The 22,396-nt window shown below is 37.4% G+C and overlaps 1 protein-coding gene across 4 annotated transcripts in view; it reads right to left on the reverse strand.

Annotated features, from left to right (window-relative positions):
• Positions 1-5,380, reverse strand: part of STK33 (serine/threonine kinase 33) — an 80,802-nt gene extending 75,422 nt beyond the window's left edge. For 2 of the 4 annotated variants that reach the window (XM_059931067.1, XM_059931065.1), the window contains exons 1-3: positions 5,148-5,380; positions 3,964-4,077; positions 83-196 (exon numbers count right to left, since the gene is read on the reverse strand). In XM_059931067.1, coding sequence (XP_059787050.1) covers positions 83-196; positions 3,964-4,077; positions 5,148-5,372 — 453 coding nt within the window. In that variant the 5' untranslated portion in view covers positions 5,373-5,380. Of the gene's footprint in view, positions 1-82; positions 197-1,249; positions 1,383-3,963; positions 4,078-5,147 lie in introns of those variants that run through there. The other 2 variants (XM_059931066.1, XM_059931068.1) reach the window with 2 other exon arrangements.
• Positions 5,381-22,396: the final 17,016 nt, after the last annotated feature.

A 22,396-nucleotide genomic window follows, 5' to 3' on the forward strand; every position in this document is an offset into this window, starting at 1 on the left:
GTGTTAGTGTGAAAAACTGTACTGCCTACCCCACCTTGCACTGGCACTGTGCCCTCAGTAGGATGCTGCTGATATGCCTTACCTTTTCTTTGCTCACTTTTTTAATTGCCCACTTAGTTTCTGTCTCCTTGTCAATAGCTTCAATGACCATTCCAAAGCTCCCTTGTCCCAATATTCTTCCAAAGGTATAGATTTCCTGGATAAAAAATATGAGTTCCTTTGTCTCTCTCTGCCATTCATCAGGATTACAAATAAACATATAATACTGACAGGTATCCACCCAAGGGAAGAGTGATTCTGCCCCAGGGTAAAATCAAATAGAAGACACCCCATATTTGCTTCATTATTAATAAACACACCTTAATTAAACAAAAATAAGTTTTGATGAATTTTATTAAATATCCTTTAGAGGAAAACCATAAAAATCCTTACAAAGAAATGTAAAAAACTTCAAAAGCATAAAAAATGAACCCTTATAAACTACAATATTAATGAAATGTCTTCATAAGAAAAAGGAGGAATGGAATATTAATACATACATGCAAATATATATGTGTGTGTATAAGATACATTCAACCAAAAAATTATCACCAAACTCTGAGAGCTACACTATAAAATCAACACATATTAACCACTGAACAACTGCTTTCCTGTTTACCAAGTAACCCTTTTTCTTTATCTTCACTGTTTCTATTAAAAAAATCACTTTTGTTGTTTTATTTCCTTTTGTTTTAGGAAAAGGAATATATGACCAAAATACTAATATAAATCAGTACTGTAAAAAAAATAAAAACCATCCACAGTAACACTATCCAGACCAAGGATCCTTCTGCTTATCGTTTTACTTCTGCTTACAAAGACAATGCGTGGGTCTTGACAATACCAGCATTCCACTTCATGTTGTAAAATAACAAGCAGGTAACTCATTTACACTTTCATTTCTTGTGAATTTGGTTGGAGGGAGTCAGTCTCCTTGATCTGAATCAACTCCAGGGCAGTAACAAGAGTTTCTCGACCCATGATGCACAGGGACTAGAACAGGAGAGAACACCTGAGCTAACGCTGCTGGGGGAAGCCTCTGTTGGGTTAGCCAGCCAAAGCCTGCCTTAGAGATGCCACGTTCCCTCTGCGTGACTACTTTCATCTTCATCATGCAACAGGTAAATTACTGCTAGACTTTATGTTTTCTACTGCTTACATTCCTTTCTTACTTTTGTAAAAGAAGATCCGTATCCAACTAATTACTTACCTCCTTATGAAGGGCTTCTCTGCCTAACTCTGCACCGTGGTAATTGTTCCTTTGACTTCCTTCAACATGTATGCATTGGTCCTCAAACACTATTATTACTCTCTTGCTTACAAACAATTTGGCTCATTTTTTCCTTCCAAGATGGTCTAGAAACACCTTATGAAGCTGTTTCTTTTGTATCCTTTAAAAAGCCTGCCTGAAACCTTGTAGGCAAAATATTCATGCTTAGTGCATGGGAGGAAAAGGGAGAAGGAAGAAGGGAAGGGAGGGGAGAGAAGGGGAAGGGAGGGAGGAAGAAAGGAAAGAAAGGAAGGGAAAGAAAAAAGAGACAGAGGGAGGAAAGGGGAGAGACAGAAAGGAAAAGAAAGAAGAGAAGAGAAGAAAAGAAAAGAAAAATGTTCAGCTTCAACATGTTAGATTTTCCTTGGATATTTCCTTGTGATACATACTTTGGGGGTTACAAAGATGAATAAAACATAATTCCTGTTTTCTCATAATTTGTAATCTACTCAAAAGACAAAATTATTACTTAAGTCATAAAATCTTAAGTTAAAAAAAAAATACAAAATGACACTGGGGCCAGAGACCAGAGCTAAAATACTGGGAGAATAAGGGAAAACGTTATGAAAGACATGGCTTCTGAGATAGGCATGTGAGGAAACCAAGGCAAAAAAAAAATAATTGAGAATATTTTTCTATAATCCAATCAAAGCAAGGAAGGCATTTCAAAGGAACAGCAGTGCAAATGTGGAATGAATGAGTGAGCTGATAAATGAACTGAATCAATAAATCAATCTAGTCAGCAAGCCAGTCAGTCAGGAACCTATACATATGCATATTTGAGAGAAGTGAAAGACTGGGTACACGGAGTTGAACCCTGGAGGAGAAGCTCCAGATCTGAGGTCTTGAATGTTGTGAATGGTGACTCCCACTCAGGCAGGGCACATCCTGTCCAGGGGATTGTCCCCAGGACACTGCCTTCTGATGACTTATAATTACTTTGGCTTTTCCCTCTTCCCATTACCACTTGATAGTGAGAATCAAAGTCAAAAAACTAAGATGATTAAAATAAGACAAAACATGTTATTATATGTACCTGCAACTCCCAACTATACACTATGTAAAACGAGTTAAATCTCAACTTAAACCTTTCATTCCCACAGAACAAAATAATCTCAATAGTCCCTAACCACTTCCCCAACTTTTCTTGTCCTTTAAAAATTAACCTCTCATTTTATCTCTAGACATATAGAACCACAATTTGGACACAGTATTTTAATACCGTTTATAGGATTTTTAAAATGAAGAGTGGGTAGAAAAATAGTCCAACTGCCCAACTAGTTGTTTATAAATTAATCTTTTTCTTCAACTAACTGCTTTGGCATCATTACATAGTAATGAAAATAAGGAGAAAATGACTTCTTGTTTGTAATAATTTTAAGAGGATGCTATTACAATGGTAACATAGATCTCTTTTTATTGACATATAAGAAGTCCATGATATAGTATAGAGTGTGAAAGCATGCATGATATGATCCCATTATGAAAAATCTGTATATGTGGAGGTGCTTACATTGATGTCTGGAAAGTTGTTCATCTAAATATTAAGAATAGTTATCATTAAGTAGTAGAACTTTGGATGACTGTAACTTCCTTTTTTATACTCTTCTGAAATGTTTGATATCTTCAAAATGAGCCTGTCTATTTAATGGGGGAAAAGAAACTTCCCCTATACCATTTAATGTTATTTCTTAAAAATATGTGTATATTTGAAATCTTTTACAATTTAAACCAGGAAAAAAACAAAAATAAAAAATAGGGTAAGACTTATACATGCCTAGAAAAATGAAGTAAAGATAACAAATGTTAAAATTGGTTATGCCTGGCTCATGATTTTTATCTTCTTCACTTTTCTATCTATATTTTCCTAATTTTTCAAAACACATACATTTTGCTTTTATAAAAGCTCTTATGGTTAAATTTAAAACTCAGTAAATTTGTGGATTTTTTTAAAATTCAGGTCTTTTGTTTACAGGGGAAGATTTAAACTTTTCAGGTCAGAAGTTCTCAGAAAGTTTTTCTGATCTCGTCAAGTAAATTGCCAAATATTTCTTAAAGCAATTTTTTAAAGTTATTTAACATTAACACAATTTTCTTCTTGTAGTTGTTCTTCTTGCAGTTCCTTTAATCTGGTGTTAAAGGAACACATTTTAATTTCTAAAATGGTACTAAAATTTAAGTCATATTTGTATATAAGAATTAGAATCCTGGGAAGAATAATATTGGTATTCACTCAATCACAGGCTGGAAGAATATGGAGGGGCCCATGAGGGAAATTCTAGCCTCACTACTGGTTATCAAAGAAGTGAACAGCCAAACCATCTAAGTCACCTGGTCTCTGTCTGCATCTTGAATAAGTCTATACAAAGACTCCACAACTGCCCTCAGCAACAGGCAAGACCTGGAGACCAAAATGTTCTCATTTTGTCTAATAAAAATGCTCTCCACTTTAATTATTAAAGTCCATTTGCACCTCTATGAACAGAAAAAATAATTAATCTGCATTTTCTTTAGTAAAGACTTTGACATACTTAAAAATGGTAAGTTTCCTCTTTCCTTTCCTTAGAGACTTACTTTTAAATCATTTTTGCCATTAACACTGACTTAGAAGAAACCGGAAAATTTCTAGTAGCTTCAGTTTGCTCTCTATATACCTGAATAGCAGCTCCATTGTCCATCCTTATGTGAGGAACTTTTCCTTCTGTAAAGTTGCCTCGACCCCACTGTTGTTGAGATGATTTTCTCTCTACATTTGAGGTTTTTGAGGGCTTGGACCAAAAAGAAATTATAATATTAACTTTAAGATATAATAATCTGACAAATCTTTAATGTGTGTCAAGATATTTACTGTGTACAAGATAGTTTACTGTTTTTTTCAAATTCTAAGCCCTATATAATTCATTCACTCATTAGGCTAAAAGAGGCCTTAAGAAGTTATTCAATCTAATCTCCTGAATCCACGCAAGTCTACATGATGACTTGCATAGAAGATAAATCAGGACTTAAAATCTTTAACATCACAAGAGAAGGCAACTTCACAGCTTTCTCAATCACCCTTGTTTCAGGACATAACAATCATCTCAAATAGGTTATACACAAAAAATTACTGGCCAGACATTCACAAAATATGCTTTGAATGAAGATAACATAGCAATAATTCACTCAGAGACACCTATATGGCAAAAACTATACCATAATACAAATCAGAAATAACAGTTTAGGGTGAACATGTGAAAAAGGTACAAATTTGAGGGCTGAGAACCTAACTTTTCTTAAACTTACTGCTCTCTGTCTCCAAAGTTGTGCTATATCAATGACAATCTTCCACAGTGCCTCTTCACTATAAAGGCGAATATACCAAAACCCGTCCAACTGGGTAGTCATAGATTGTAACTAATGCAAGTCAACTTTGTAAGGTATACTTGATATTCCATCTAGATAACCAGGAACTGTCTTAAGTAATAACCACACTGTATTTAACCACAACCATAAATCTCATTCTGCATCAATTGAAGAAAATGCCCCCAAATTCAGATTTAATTCAATTTGAAAACCAATTCATTTCCATATAAACCATTTTTTAAAAAAGAAGCTGGAATAACATTCTGAATTATTCATAATCCTGAGAAATCATTAATTTGGGCAGTGGTTGGAAATAGCGTAAAAGAAATTACCAACCAACTTTTCTCACCTCTTATGTAAGAAAGAAATGTTACTTTAATAGTTAAGAAGGCAATGAATTGGCTGACAAGGGTCCATGGGATATGGATGAATCTAGGGATGGGATCAGGGAATGGGACATCCACTTGTGTTGAGATGTACAATCTTCAATATTTACCAAATCTTTTCCAAAGGTAATATCTTTGCTGGTTTGTCTTTCTTTTTTTCTCTCTGGTGAAAATATAAATTCTGAACTACCAATGCTCGATGTCTGTGACATTTCCACCACTGACACTGGAGAAAGCTTTGTTTTACAAGAACATACACAAAGTACATTTTTCTGAGAAGCAGATGAACAGTTGGGGCATTTTGTGGATTTTTTACCACAGCTGCTATCAGCCATTTGCTTAACTCTTCAACAAAAGCAACTTGAAAGAAAGATGTTTCCACTGTTTGAGGAAAAGAACCAGACCAAAAAGGATAAGGTAAGCTGATGGTGAAAACTGTAACTTCCAAGTGGTGAGGTCCTTAGGTTAATGATGCACTAGACTTCCAGTCACACGTGAGAGCTGCAGGTAGAAAAGAAATCACCATTTAGAAAATTCTTTCTTATCCAATCACCCTCCTAGAAATCAAAGAAAAACTAGCAACTAGCACCAAAAGCATCCTGCCTATACATGAAAGTTAATATTTACAACAAAATTAGAACATATTTCTAAAAACCAATACATTCTCATCTTCCAAAATTGAATTCTTGAACTCCAGACATTTTATTTACTTAAGAGTCAAAAGAATCACCCTCTGTACAGAATCATAAAACTGCTAAAAAAGCATGGTCTAAGGAAATTTGGTGGGTTGATATCAATTTTTTTTAAATGAAGCAGAATAGAATAGATATATATGAGAGTATTTTGCATTGATCCTTGGTAAGTTTTGTGAAACTTAAAAAAAATTATATAGATATGAATGTACAGAATGTGTGTATGTGCGTGTGTGTACACTTGGTCACAGTTTAAATGTATTTCTTTTCTTTTTTTTTTTTTTTTAAATTATTTATTTATTTATTTAATTTATTTATGGCTGTGTTGGGTCTTCGTTTCTGCGCGAGGGCCTTCTCCAGTTGCGGCAAGTGGGGGCCACTCTTCATCACAGCGCGCGGGCCTCTCACTATGGCAGCCTCTCTTGTTGCGGAGCACAGGCTCCAGACGCGCAGGCTCAGTAATTGTGGCTCACGGGCCCAGTTGCTCCGCGGCATGTGGGATCTTCCCGGACCGGGGCTTGAACCCGTGTGCTCTGCATTGGCAGGCAGACTCTCAACCACTGCGCCACCAGGGAAGCCCTAAATGTATTTCTTAATGTGGGTTGTGGTAAAAACAAAAAAGACTTAAAAATACTGATATAAAACGTACACTACTGTGGTTTCAGAAGTTAATAAGCCTTAGTCTACTTATTATCAGAGCAAAGCCATATCACACACTTCACAAAGGAGTAGATAATTTGATTTTATAAAACTATCTAATTCTAAAAGTTCAAAGGCAATATTAGAAGTATCCTCATTTTTATTCTCAAATAGAAAAACAGGAACTAGTGGGTGCTATTTTTCCCTGAGTGAAGAACAGGTACGCCCATCATTCTACCTAACTAGAGTTATTGCAGCTGTATGGTGGCAAGTCAGAGATGTGAGCTGAGGAAGGAGGGGGATGTGTTCTGCAGCACATGAAAGAGAATACTTTGAGAAACTTCCAGAAGTTACTGGGAGTACATCATTATGGTTTTGTGCCATCCTACTACAGGTATTACTTAAAAGTGTATTTTGAAGTCATAGATTGATAAGGCAGGGGTATATGAACTATACCTTTGTTCTTTGTACTGGAATAAACTTGACCACAATAGGAGTTAGATATCTTTATTTCATTAAAGAAATATATTTCTAGTTTTAATTGTCTAAGACTGATTTTCTAATCAGAAACAAGGGCTAACGTTGATCAAATCTTTATCTATTGTGATTACCATATTTTTTCTTATTAGATCTTTTGATATGCTGTATTGTATTAAAAGCTTTCCTAATATTAAAGCATTCTTACATTTATAGTATGAACCCTACATGATCATGATGGATGATTCTTTCAATGTGCTGAAAAGTTGAAATGTTTGTATTTTGACTTTTCACAGTTATATTCATAAGTTAAACTGGTCTATAATTTTCCTTTTCACTCATCTTTGTCAGGTTTTGATACAAGATCCTGGCAGCTTTATAAAATAAATTGGGTATCTTTTCCATCTCGCAATGCTTTGTAACAATCTGTATAGCATGGGAATCTACAGGAAAATCTCCCAGGCCCTAGGATTTTATGAAAGCTATTGCTAGTAGTTTATCCAATATTTATTCCCCCATTCTTCCTTATTAACAGAATCCTGATTTTTGTCTGGGACAGCAGTATGCTAATTAAAATCCTCCATTTCCTAGCGTCCCTTGCAGCTTGGAGATGGCCATGTGACTTTTGACCATGAACCTTACAGAATGAAAGCAAAGTTGTACTTAAAAGAAAACTTTATTAAACTTTATTAAAAACAGAAAAAGAAAGGATAAAAAATATACCACATGAGCAGTCAAATCAAAAAGAGAAAAACATGATTAAGGGACAAAATTTAAGATGAACAGAAATGAAAAAGAAATGTAGGTTCTGTTGAATCTTGCCTTCCCAAATAAACCGAACCCTCCCTCCCTCCCTCTCAGATTTCAAATCTTACCATTCTCTCCTTTGCTCTAGATACACCTGTCTCCTTGCTGTTCCTTGCATATGCCAAGCATGCTCCCTTCTTGTGGCTTTGGCCCTTCCACTTCCTCTGCTAGGATGCTCTTCCCTCAGACATTTGCATGACTTGTTCCCTCACCTCATGCTGATTTCTGCTCATCTGAGAGACCTCTTCTAACCACCTCATCTGAAACAGCAGACCCATTCACTCTATCCCCTTACTTTGCTTTATTTTTATTCATAGCATTTATCATTTCATTCAGGAAGTTCTATGCCAGATTTCTTTCCTACTTTTAGTGAATAGATGATTCCCATATACGTAAATTGTTTCATAGCAATGAAAGCCATCCAATTCATTTCATTCAGTTAGAACAACCAAAATCAGATCATGGCAGTGTTCTAGAAAAGGGAGGAGTTCTTACAGGCCAATCTCATTTGTGAGTAGATACAAAATTCCTAAATGCTGTACTTGTATTTATCCCAGGTAATACATACAGCATATTCTAAGATTATTAGACAGAAATAAATAAAGTCGGCCCAGTAAGTATGACCTTTCATCAAAGTCGTACGAAAAAATTCTCCTGCTGTGATTAAAACTCATAATGGTGAGCACTGGAAAAGGTACATAAGGAGTACCCTCCAGACAGGTAGAGGGAAAAAAGAATGCAATTGATGCCAATGCGTGCAGGTGCGTGCACACACACACACACACACACACACATGCACACTCATCCTTTTTAACAAATGCTTGACCTTGTTTTTCAAGTATATGTAGCAAAACAAAGAAAACTCAGAATGTACCCTTATGCACTATGCAAAACGATTTTACTTTAGGCCTTGGAAAAAAATGCTTTGCATTTCAGGTTAAATATAAAAGCCTGTAACCATCAGTGACTCAGAGCAGTAGAGTAGATTTGCAAATAACAGCCTTTCTGTTTAGGAAAAATAGTGCTTTCTCTCTACAGGTGCAGAAAAGTCCCATGTCAGAAGTGTAAGGCGTCATTTTATACATGCATTGAGAATACTGATTTTAAAGTACTTTTTATAAGAAAATGAAAGAAGTGTTCATAATGTAAAGGTTTATTTAAAATGTAGCTGAGTTCCTTCATTATAAGCAGTACTCCTAAAAGAATGCTTACCATAGCCTTCAAATTTTACTACATATATATATATATATTTATCCACAAACTTGCAAATAATCTTTAATTAAATTTCCCATTTTTAAGACAGATTATTTTGTTGATCAAAAAATAGTTATATTTTTCTTAGCTCTGTTCAGAAAGCATTTCCTTTAGTTTTTCCCTCAATTTCTCAGTAAGTCATATTATCACTGTATCACTGACATTGACACAGACTGCCGAGTACTTTTTTTTTATACTGTCAATTTTATTATTTTTTTTAACATCTTTATTGGAGTATAATTGCTTCACAATGTTGTGCTACTTTCCGCTGCACAACAAAGTGAATCAGCCATAGGTATGTATATATCCCCATATTCCCTCCCTCTTGCATCTCCCTCTTACCCTCCCTATTCCACCCCTCCAGGTGGTCACAAAGCACTGAGCTGATCTCCCTGTGCAATGCAGCTGCTTGCCACTAGCTATCTATTTTACATTTAGTAGTGTGTATATGTCAATGCTACTTTCTCACTTCATCCCAACTTAACCTTCCCCTTCCCTGTGTCCTCAAGTCCATTCTCTACATCAGCATCTTTATTCCTGGCCTGCCCCTGGGTTCATGAGAACCCCCCCTTTTTTTTTTTTTTTGATTCCATATATATGTGTTATCATATGGTATTTGTTTTTCTCTTTCTGACTTGCTTCACTCTGTATGACAGACTCTAGGTCCATCCACCTCACTACAAATAACTCAATTTTGTTTCTTTTTATGGCTGAGTAATATTCCATTGTATATATGTGCCCCATCTTCTTTATCCATTCATCTGTCGATGGACACTTAGGTTGCTTCCATGTCCTGGCTGTTGTAAATAGAGCTGCAATGAACACTGTGGTAAATGACTCTTTGAATTATGCCCAGGGTATATGCCCAGGGTATATGCCCAGTAGTGGGATTGCTAGGTTATATGGTAGTTCTATTTTTAGTTTTTTAAGGAACCTCCATATTGTTCTCCATAGTGGCTGTATCAATTTACATTCCCACAAACACTGCAAGAGGGTTCCTTTTTCTCCACACCCTCTCCATCATTTACTGTTTGTAGATTTTGGGATAATGGCCATTCTGACTGGTGTGAGGTGATACTTCATTGTAGTTTTCATTTGCATTTCTCTAATGATTAGTGATGTTGAGTAACCTTTCATGTGTTTGTTGACAATCTGTATATCTTCTTTAGAGAAACGTCTATTTAGGGCTTCTGCCCATTTTTGGATTGGGTTGTTTGTTTTTTGATACTGAGCTGCATGAGCTGCTTGTATATTTTGGAGATTAATCCTTTGTCAGTTGCTTCATCTGCAAATATTTTCTCCCATTCTGAGGGTTGTCTTTTCGTCTTGTTTATGGCTTCCTTTGCTGTGCAAAAGCTTTTAAGTTCCATTAGATCCCATTTGTTTATTTTTGTTTTTATTTCCATTTCTCTAGGAGGTGGGTCAAAAAGGATCTTGCTGTGATGTATGTCATAGAGTGTTCTACCTATGTTTTCCTCTAAGAGTTTTATAGTGTCTGGCCTTACATTTAGGTCTTTAATCCATTTTGAGTTTATTTATTTTACACTCCCCACCCCCGCCGCTTTCCCCACTTGGTGTCCATACGTTTGTTCTCTACATCTGTGTCTCAATTTCTGCCCTGCAAACCAGTTCATATGTACCATTCTTCTGGGTTCCACATATATGTGTTAATATACGATATTTGTTTTTCTATTTCTGACTTACTTTGCTCTGTATGACAGTCTCTACATTCATCCACGTCTCTACAAATGACGCAATTCCATTCCTTTTTATGGCTGAATAATATTCCATTGTATATATGTGCCACATCTTCTTTATCCATTAGTCTGTCGATGGGCATTTAGGTTGCTTCCATGACCTGGCTATTGTAAATAGTGCTGCAATGAACATTCGGGTGCATGTGTCTTTTTGAATTGTGGTTTTCTCTGGGTATATGCCCAGTAGTGGGATTGCTGGGTCATATGGTAATTCTATTTTTAGTTTTTTAAGGAACATCCATAGTGTTCTCCATAGTGACTGTATCAATTTACATTCCCACCAACAGTGCAAGAGGGTTCCCTTTTCTCCACACCCTCTCCAGCATTTGTTGTTTGTAGATTTTCTGATGATGCCCATTCTAACAGGAGTGAGGTGATACCTCATTGTAGCTTTGATTTGCATTTCTCTAATGATTAGTGATGTTGAGCAGCTTTTCATGTGCTTCTTGGCCATCTGTATGTCTTCTTTGGAGAAATGTCTATTTAGGTCTTCTGCCCATTTTTGGATTGGGTTGTTTGTTTTATTAATATTGAGCTGCATGAGCTGTTTATATATTTTGGAGATTAATCCTTTGTCCGTTGATTCATTTGCAAATATTTTCTCCCATTCTGAGGGTTGTCTTTTCGTCTTGTTTGTAGTTGCCTTTGCTTTGCAAAAGCGTTTAAGTTTCATTAGGTCCCATTTGTTTATTTTTGTTTTTATTTCCATTACTCTAGGAGGTGGATCAAAAAAGATCTTGCTGTGATTTATGTCAAAGAGTGTTCTTACCATATTTTCCTCTAAGAGTTTTATAGTGTCCACTCTTGCATTTAGGTCTCTAATCCATTTTGAGTTATTTTTATGTATGGTGTCAGGGAGTGTTCTAATTTCATTCTTTTACATGTAGCTGTCCAGTTTTCCCAGCACGACTTGAAGAGACTGTCTTTTCTCCATTGTATATCCTTGACTCCTTTATCATAGATTAGTTGACCACAGGTGTGTGGGTTTATCTCTGGGCTTTCTGTCCTGTTCCATTGATCTATATTTATCTTTTTGCACCAGCACCTTGTCTTGATTACTGTAGCTTTGTGGTATAGTCTGAAGTCAGGGAATCTGATTCCTCCAGCTGTTTTTAGCCCTCAAAACTGGTTTGGCTATGTGGGGTCTTTTGTGTCTCCATACAAATTTTAAGATTTTTTGTCCTAGTTCTGTAAAAAATGCCATTGGTAATTTGATAGGGATTACATTGAATCTGTAGATTGCTTTGGGTAGTATAGTCATTTTCACAATATTGATTCTTCCAATCCAAGAACATGGTATATCTCTCCATCTGTTTGTATCATCTTTAATTTCTTTCATCAGTGTCTTATAGTTTTCTGCATACAGGTCTTTTGTCTCCCTAGGTAGGTTAATTCCTAGGCATTTTATTCTTTTTGTTGCAATGGTAAATGAGAGTGTTTCCTTAATTTCTCTTTCAGATTTTTCATCATTAGTATATAGGAATGCAAGAGATTTCTGCACATTAATTTTGTATCCTGCAACTTTACCAAATTCATTGATTAGCTCTAATAGTTTTCTGGTGGCATGTTTAGGATTCTCTATGTATACTATCATGTCATCTGCAAACAGTGACAGTTTTACTTCTTCTTTTCCAATTTGTATTCCTTTTATTTCTTTTTCTTCTCTGATTGCTGTGGCTAGGACTTCCAAAGCTATGTTGAATAATAGTGGTGAGAGTGGATATCCTTGTCCCATTCCTGATCTTAGAGGAAACGCTTTCAGTTTTTCACCATTGAGAATGATGTTTGCTGTGGGTTTGTTGTATATGGCCTTTATTATGTTCAGGTAGGTTCCCTCTATGCCTACTTTCTAGAGAGTTTTTATCATAAATGGGTGTTGAATTTTGCCAAAAGCTTTTTCTGCATCTATTGAGATGATCATACGGTTTTTATCCTTCAATTTGTTAAGCTGGTGTATCACACTGGTTTGCATATATTGAAAAATCCTTGCATTCCTGGGATAAATCCCACTTGATCATGGTGTATGATCCTTTTAATGTGTTGTTGGAGTCTGTTTGCTACTATTTTGTTGAGGATTTTTGCATCTATATTCATCAGTGATGTTGGTCTATAATTTTCTTTTTCTGTAGTATCTTTGTCTGGTTTTGGTATAAGGGTGATAGTGGCCTCATAGAATGAGTTTGGGAGTGTTCCTTCCTCTGCAATTTTTTGGAAGACTTTGAGAAGGATGGGTGTTAGCTCTTCTCTAAATGTGATAGAATTCACCTGTGAAGCCATCTGGTCCTGGACTTTTGTTTGTTGGAAGATTTTTAATCACAGTTTCAATTTCATTACTTGTGATTGGTCTGTTCATATTTTCTATTTCTTCCCGGTTCAGTCTTGGAAGGTTATACCTTTCTAAGAATTTGTCCATTTCTTCCAGGTTGTCCATTTTATTGGCATAGAGTTGCTTGTAGTAGTCTCTTAGGATGATTTGAATTTCTGCGGTGTCTGTTTTAACTTCTCCTTTTTCATTTCTAATTTTATTACTTTAAGTCCTCTCCCTCTTTTTCTTGATGAGTCTGGCTAATGGTTTATCAATTTTGTTTATCTTCTCAAAGAACCAGCTTTTAGTTTTAGTGATCTTTGCTATTGTTTTCTTTGTTTCTATTTCATTTATTTCTGCTCTGATCTTTATGATTTCTTTCCTTCTGCTACCTTTGGGGGTTTTTTGTTCTTCTTTCTCTAATTGCTTGAGGTGTAAAGTTAGGTTGCTTATTTGAGATTTTTCTTGTTTCTTGGTGTAGGATTGTACTGCTATAAAATTCCCTCTTAGAATGGCTTTTGCTGCATCCCACAGGTTTTGGGTTGTCGTGTTTTCATTGTCATTTGTTTCTAGGTATTTTTTGATTTCCTCTTTGATTTCTTCAGTGATCTCTTGGTTATTTAGTAACTTATTGTTTAGCTTCCATGTGTTTGTGTTTTTTATGTTTTTTTCCCTGTAATTGATTTCTAATCTCATAGCATTGTTGTCAGAAAAGATGCTTGATATGATTTCAATTTTCTTAAATTTACTGGGGCTTGATTTGTGACCCAAGATGTGATCTATCCTGGAGAATGTTCCCTGCGCACTTGAGAAGAAAGTGTAATCTGCTGTTTTAGGATGGAATGTCCTATAAATATCAATTAAATCTATCTGGTCTATTGTATCATTTAAAGCTTGTGTTTCCTTATTAATTTTCTGTTTGGATGATCTGTCCATTGGTATAAGTGAGGTGTTAAAGTCTCCCACTATTATTGTGTTACTGTCAATTTCCTCTTTTATCGCTGTTAGCAGTTGCCTTATGTATTGAGGTGCTCCTATGTTGGGTGCATATATATTTATAGTTGTTATATCTTCTTCATGGATTGAGCCCTTGATCATTATGTAGTGTCCTTCCTTGTCTACTGTAACATTCTTTACTTTAAAGTCTATTTTATCTGAGTATTGCTACTCCAGATTTCTTTTGATTTCCATTTACATGGAATATCTTTTTTCATCCCCTCACTTTCAGTCTGTATGTGTCCCTAGGTCTGAAGTGGGTCTCTTGTAGACAGCATATATATGGGTCTTGTTTTTGTATCCATTCAGCGATCTGAGTCTTTTGGTTGGAGCATTTAATCCATTCACGTTTAAGGTAATTATCCATATGTATGTTCCTATTACCATTTTTAAAATTGTTATGGGTTTGTTTTTGTAGGTCCTTTTCTTCTCTTGTGTTTCCCACTTAGAGAAGTTCTTTTAGCGTTTGTTGTAGAGCTGGTTTGGTGGTGCTGAATTCCCTTAGCTTTTGCTTGTCTGTAAAGCTTTTGATTTCTCCATTGAATCTGAATGAGATCTTTGCTGGGTAGAGTAATCTTGGTTGTAGGTCCTTCCCTTTCATCACTTTAAATATGTCCGGCCACTCCCTTCTGTCTTGTAGAGTTTCTGCTGAGAAATCAGCTGTTAACCTTATGGGAGTTCCCTTGTATGTTATTTGTCATTTTTCCCTTGTTGCTTTCAATAATTTTTCTTTGTCTTTAATTTTTGTCAATTTGATTACTATGTGTCTCGGCATGTTTCTCCTTGGGTTTATCCTGCCTGGGACTCTCTGTGCTTCCTGGACTTGGGTGGCTATTTCCTTTCCCATGTTAGGGAAGTTTTCGAGTATAATCTCTTCAAATATTTTCTCGGGTCTTTTCTCTCTCTCTTCTCCTTCTGCGACCCCTATAATGCGAATGTTGTTGTGTTTAATGTTGTCCCTGAGGTCTCAGGCTGTCTTCATTTCTTTTCATTCTTTTTTCTTTATTCTGTTCCACAACAATGAATTCCACCATTCTGTCTTCCAGGTCACTTATCTGTTCTTCTGCGTCAGTTATTCTGCTATTGATTCCTTCTAGTGTATTTTTCATTTCAGTTCTTGTATTGGTCATCTCTGTTTTTTCCTTAATTCTTCTAGGTCTTTGTTAAACATTCCTTGCATCTTCTCGATCTTTGCCTCCATTCTTTTTACGAGGTCCTGGATCATCTTCACTATCATGATTCTGAATTCTTTTTCTGGAAGGTTGCCTATCTCCACTTCATTTACTTGTTTTTCTGGGGTTTTATCTTGTTCCTTCATCTGGTACACAGCCCTCGGCCTTCTCATCTTGTCTATCTTTCTGTGCATGTGGTTTTTGTTCTACAGGCTGCAGGATTGTAGTTCTTCTTGCTTCTGCTGTCTGCCCTCTGGTGGATGAGGCTAAGAGGCTTGTGCAAGCTCCCTGATGGGAGGGACTGGTGGTGGGTAGAGCTGCCTGTTGCTCTGGTGGGCAGAGCTCAGTAAAACTTTAATCCACTTGTCTGCTGATGGCTGGGGCTGGGTTCCCTCCCTGTTGGTTGTTTGGCCTGAGGCGACCCAACACTGGAGCCTACCTGGGCTCTTTGGTGGGGCTAATGGTGGACTCTAGGAGGGCTCACGCCAAGGAGTACTTCCCAGAACTTCTGCTGCCAGTGTCCTTGACCTCATGGTGAGACACAGCCACCCCCCACCTCTGCAGGAGACCCTCCAACACTAGCAGGTAGGTCTGGTTCAGTCTCCTATGGGGTCATTGCTCCTTCCCCTGTGTCCCAATGTGCACACTACTTTGTGTGTGCCCTCCAAGAGTGGAGTCTCTATTTCTCCCACTCCTGTCGAAGTCCAGCAATCAAATCCCCCATTTTGAGTTTATTTTTGTGTATGGTGTTAGGAAGTGTTCTAACTTCATTCTTTTACATGTAGCTGTCCAGTTTTCCCAGCATCACCTATTGAAGAGGCTGTGTTTTCTCAATTGTATACTCTTCCCTCCTTTATCAAAGATAAGGTGAACATATGGGCGTGGGTTTATCTCTGGGCTTTCTAACCTGTTCCATTGATCTATATTTCTGTTTTTGTGCCAGTACAATACTGTCTTGATTACTGTAGCTTTGTAGTATAGTCTGAAGTCAGGAAGCCTGATTCCTCCAGCTCCGTTTTTCTTTCTCAAGAGTCCTTTGGCTATTCGGGGTCTTTTGTGTTTCCAGACAAATTGTGAAATTTTTTGTTCTAGTCCTGTGAAAAATGCCAATGGTAGTTTGATAGGGATTGCCCTGAATCTATAGATTGCTTTGGGTGGTATAGTCTGTTTCGCAATGTTGATTCTTTCAATCCAAGAACATGGTATATCTCTCCATCTGTTTGTATCATCTTTAATTTCTTTCATCAGTGTCTTATAGTTTTCTGCATACAGGTTTTTTGCCTCCTTAAGTAGGTTTGTTCCTAGGTATTTTATTCTTTTTGTTGCAATGGTAAATGGGAGTGTTTCCTTAATTTCTCTTTCAGATTTTTCATCATTAATGTATAGGAATGCAAGAGATTTCGGTACATTAATTTTGTGTCCTGCTACACTACCAAATTCATTGATTAGCTCTAGTAGTTTTCTGGTAGTATCTTTAGGATTCTCTATGTATAGTATCATGTCATCGGCAAACAGTGACAGTTTTACTTCTTCTTTTCCGATTTGGATTCCTTTTATTTCTTTTTCTTCTCTGATTGCTGTAGCTAAAACTTCCAAAACTATGTTGAATAATAGTGGTGAGAGTGGGCAACCTTGTCTTGTTCGTGATCTAAGAAGAAATGGTTTCAGTTTTTCACCATTGAGAACGATGTTGGCTGGGGGTGTGTCGTTTATGGCCTTTAGTATGTTGGGGTAGGTTCCCTCTGTGCGTACTTTCTGGAGAGTTTTTATCATAAATGGGTGTTGAATTTTGTCAAAAGCTTTTTCTGCATCTATTGAGATGATCATATGGTTTTTATCCTTCAATTTGTTAATATGGTGTATCACATTGATTGATATGCATACACTGAAGAATGCTTGCATTCCTGGGATAAACTCCACCTGGTCATGGTGTATGATCCTTTTAATGTGCTGTTGGATTCTGTTTGCTACTATTTTGTTCAGGATTTTCGCATCTATGTTCATCAGTGATATTGGCCTGTAGTTTTCTTTTTTTGTGACATCTTTGTCTGGTTTTGGTATCAGGGTGATGGTGGCCTCATAGAATGTGTTTAGGAGTGTTCTTCCCTCTACTATATTTTGGAAGCATTTGAGAAGGATAGGTGTTAGCTCGTCTCTAAATGTTTGATAGAATTCACCTGTGAAGCCATCTGGTCCTGGGCTTTTGTTTGTTGGAAGATTTTTAATCACAGTTTCAATTTCAGTGCTTGTGATTGGTCTGTTTATATTTTCTATTTCTTCCTGGTTCGGTCTCAGAATGTTGTGCTTTTCTAAGAATTTGTCCATTTCTTCCAGGTTGTCCATTTTATTGGCATATAGCTGCTTGTAGTAATCTCTCATTATCCTTTGTATTTCTGCAGTGTCAGTTGTTACTTTTCCTTTTTCATTTCTAATTCTGTTGATTTGATTCTTCTCCCTTTTTTTCTTGGTGAGTCTGGCTAATGGGTTATCAATTTTCTTTATCTTCTCAAAGAAGCAGCTTTTAGTTTTATTGATCCTTGCTATTGTTTCCTTCATTTCTTTTTCATTTATTTCTGATATGATTTTTATTATTTCTTTCCTTCTGCTAACTTTTGGGGGTTTTTGTTCTACTTTCTCTAATTGCTTTAGGTGTAAGGTTAGGTTGTTTATTTGAGAGTTTTCTTGTTTCTTGAGGTAGGATTGTATTGCTATAAACATCGTTCTTGGAATGTTTTTGTAGGTCCTTTTCTTCTCTTTTGTTTCCCACTTAGAGAAGTTCCTTTAGCATTTGTTGTAGAGCTGGTTTGGTGGTGCTGAATTCTCTTAACTTTTGCTTGTCTGTAAAGGTTTTAATTTCTCCATCGAATCTGAATGAGATCCTTGCTAGGTAGAGTAGTCTTGGTTGTAGGTTTTTCCTTTTCATCACCTTAAATATGTCCTGCCACTCCCTTCTGGCTTGCAGAGTTTCTGCTGAAAAATCAGCTGTTAATCTTATGGGGTTTCCCTTGTATGCTATTTGTTGCTTTTCCCTTGCTGCTTTTAATATTTTTTCTGGTATTTAATTTTTGATAGTTCGATTATATGTGTCTCGGCATGTTTCTCTTTGGGTTTATCCTGTATGGGACTCTCTGCGCTTCCTGGACTTCACTGACTATTTCCTTTCCCATGTTAAGGAAGTTTTCAACTATAATCTCTTCAAATATTTTCTCAGACTCTTTCTTTTTCTCTTCTTCTCCTGGGACCCCTATAATTCGAATTATGGTGTTGTTTTTTTTTTTTTAATTTTTATTTATTTATTTATTTATGGCTGCGTTGGGTCTTCGTTTCTGTGCGAGGGCTTTCTCTTGTTGCGGCAAGCGGGGGCCACTCTTCATCGCGGTGCGCGGGCCTCTCACTATCGCGGCCTCTCTTGTTGCGGAGCACAGGCTCCAGACGTGCAGGCTCAGTAATTGTGGCTCACGGGCCCAGTTGCTCCGCAGCACATGGGATCTTTCCAGACCAGGGCTTGAACCCATGTCCCCTGCATTGGCAGGCAGACTCTCAACCACTGCACCACCAGGGAAGCCCCTATGGTGTGTTTAATGTCATCTCAGAGGTCTCTGAGACTGTCCTCAATTCTTTTCATTCTTTTTGCTTTATTCTGCTCCCTGGCAGTTATTTCCACCATTTTATCTTCCAGCTCACTTATCCGTTCTTCTGCCTCAGTTATTCTGTTATTGATTCCTTCTAGAGTATTTTTAATTTCAGTAATTGTGTTGTTCATCATTGTTTGTTTGCTCTTTGATTCTTCCAGCTCCTTGTTAAATGTTTCTTGTATTTTCTCCATTCTGTTTCCAAGATTTTGGATCATCTTTACTATCATTACTCTGAATTCTTTTTCAGGTAGGTTGCCTATTTCATCTTCATTTATTTGGTCTTGTAGGTTTTTACCTTGCCCCTTTGTCTGTAACATATTTTTTTGTCGTTTCTTTTTTTTTTTTTTTTTTTTTTGATAGATGGTGCTGTATTCCTGTCTTACTGGTTGTTTGGCCTGAGATGTCCAGCCCTGGAGTTTGCAGGCAGTTGGATAGAGCTGGGTCTTGCTGCTGAGATGAGGACCTCCAGGAGGCCTCACTCCAATTGATATTCCCTGGGGTCTGAGGTTCTTTGTTAGTCCAGCAGTTTGGACTTGGAGCTCCCACCACAGGAGCTCAGGCCCAACCTCTGGCCTGGGAACCAAGATCCTGCATGCTTCGTGGAGTGGTAAAGAAAAAAAAAAAGAAAGAAAGAAAGGAGCAGTACAATATTAAAGTATTAAAAAAAACAAAATAAAATTAGAAAGATAAAAAATATATTAGGAAAAATAAAACTATAATTGAAACAACTGCAACAAGGTAAAATAAACCACAGCAGAAAAAAGAAAAAAGTGGGGGGAGGGGCAACAAGCCAAAAGGAGAGATCACTAACAAAGTATAAAGAATAAAATAAAATTAGATCAGTGCTTTGTGACCACCTACAGGGGTGGGATAGGGAGGGTGGGAGGGAGACACAAGAGGGAGGAGATATGGGGATGTATGTATATGTATAGCTGATTCACTTTGTTATACAGCAGAAACTAACACGCCATTGTAAAGCAATTTTACTCCAATAAAGATGTTAAAAAAATAAAATAAAATAAAATTAGAAAAATAAAAGATGTATTAGGAAAAATAAAAATATAAAAGAATCAACAACAGTGAATCAATAAGGTAAAACAAAACCCCAATCTAAAAGAGGAAAAAAGAAAAATAAAATAAAGCCTTGGCTATGGGGGAGGAGTTTAGGCAGGGGTGGAACTCAGGCAGGGGTGGGGTTTAGGGTGGGGTGGGACCTAGGCAGGTGGGGGCTGACATTTGAGGGTGGGGCAGGGCCTAGCCAGGGCGACATTCCAGAGTGGGGCAGGATCTCTGCTTACAACCTGTCTGGAAGGGAGAGGCAGTACTTGTTCCTGAGTTTGGAGGTAGGGCCCTGGTGGTGGTGGGGGGCTTGGGCTCTGCACGGCAGGAGGGAGGCTCCGAGGGCAGAGGATTAGGCCTGGGAGCCCAACAGGCTTCCCGGTGCCTAAGTGGACAGGGAAAGCACTGGCCCGTTCCCTTCTGTTCCTCTGTGCCCCTCCCGCACTGTCTCCCCCTGGGTCTCCCCCTACTCCACTGGGCCCCTAACCGTGGGTGGGTCCTGCTGGCCATAGGAACTCCTCCCCTCCCCCAGCCGCCCCTCAGGGGTGCTGTCCCAGAGGTCCACCCTTTAGTTTTGCTCCCCGTTCACTCCCTCCCACTCCCTCAGGACCCGCATGGCTGGAGGGGGCCTAGGTGGTCAGGGGAAACCTGGCCACGTTCCCTTTTGATCCTCTGCCCTCCCAGTGGTTACCCAATTTCCCCCTTCTGGCGTGGGATCCCTTCCCCTCCCCCAGCCGCCCCTCAGGGGTGCCAGTCCCGTCCCGCCCCCACTTCTCCTCCCCCTTCACTCCCCCCACACCCCACATCCTACCCGGTCACTGGGGTTTCCTCTTGTCCCCTTATGTGTCCGTGGTACCCCACCGGTGCCTGGTAGGTGCCCTAGTTGTGAGGAGACGCGAATTCCACATCCTCCTAATATGCCATCTTGACTCTGCCCTCTGACGAGTACTTTCTTGCTTCAGTTTCTGACATATCCATTGCCCTAGAAGTATTTGGTAGCTATATTCAGAAAGCATAGGAGTTCCTGGTACTCACTGACAAGCTACATTTCTACTGTCCAACTTACCGACTATTATATTTGCCAACATAATGTTCTACTCTCTTACCCCAGCAATTCTAAAACAATAGGTTGAATAGCTGCATGCAAAATTTCTTGACAAGGACTGTATTTCAAATTTAATTTCTTTTTGGCTGGCTGAATTCCAATTATTTTAGCTTAAAAACCAAAATAGAACAAATGTTTACTCACATTTCTTTCTTTTTCATTTATGAATTTATCTGAAAGATTTGTTACTAAAATAAATCTACTGTCTAGCAGGCCAAATGATGTCATTCATATTTTAGGGGCATAAAATGAATCAGTTATTGCAAACCTAGCATATCTTTATGTAAACACAAAGATGAATAGCTCTTCTTCTATAGAATCAAGGAATTACATTTAAACAGGACTTTTGATATAAAAAATATATCAGAAAACCAAAGAAACTTCTAACACAATAGTGTTTCTTTGTGTCTCCAAAGACTGGACATGGATAGGTATTAAACATAATGCAAATAAATAAAATAAGGTCAAATCATGTCAATGCTTAACTAACATGTGAGCTCTCCTTTGGCTAAGGTTTTCATTTTATTTTCAGGAGTAAGACAAGTCAATGGAACAACTCTGATATGGAAACTCTCTGAGCTTTTATTTAAGCATAAAAAGGTCTCTTATGCACTGGCCCTCTAAGATACACTTATACACAGTAATTTCCTCAAGAAAATGAACACAAGAATGGTTTTATGAGATATAAATAGCTACAATTTTCTTCCCCAAAAGCAATTTTTTAGTTTTCTTTGCTAAGACTGTGTCTACAAGGAACCTAACAGTCAGTCAATTCAGTAAAAAATGTGTTCTATTCAAGTGAAGAAAAAAACCTTATGGATTGTCTGACAATGCAGACCAAGCAGAATGACTGTATATTCACTTTTCAACTACTTGTTTTCATAACATGCTTACAGAACCTAAAGAGGGGCCAAATGAGCTTTCTAGAACATAGTGTTGTTAATTTTAAATGAGACCAGCACTTGTTTACTATTTCCATTAAGGTCATGATTAGGGAAACTGGTCTGTGTTGTCTTATAAAAGGATCTACAGTATGTTTAAATTTTACATTATTTCAGACATTTAAAAAATGTTTAACAGCTAATGCATGCTATCAGTTTTTAAATTTTAATTTGCATAATATTCCTCACTGATTAAGCTCTAATCTGAAGGGACAATCTTAAATGTGGTCCCCATGCTGACAGTTTAAGGTAAGAACAGAGATTTTACCAAGAAAGTTTGGCTTAAAGAGGCTGGAGAGACCCTCTCCCTGATTCTTTCCTATTATTATCCAGTGTTTTTTCCCCATGTATTGATACATTATAAGCAACCTGAAGTCAGGGACATTTATGCCAGCACAGAATTATCCTTGTACATAATAGACACTCAACGAAAATTTCTGAGTGTTCATTTTGTGGGGAAGAGCCAGAATCACAAATCACTTAGGTAGAAAAATAGGCAGGTGTACAGAAGAGTTACCAA

This window comes from Balaenoptera ricei, chromosome 8, assembly GCF_028023285.1.
Source record: "Balaenoptera ricei isolate mBalRic1 chromosome 8, mBalRic1.hap2, whole genome shotgun sequence".
Classification (NCBI taxonomy): Eukaryota; Metazoa; Chordata; class Mammalia; order Artiodactyla; family Balaenopteridae; genus Balaenoptera; species Balaenoptera ricei.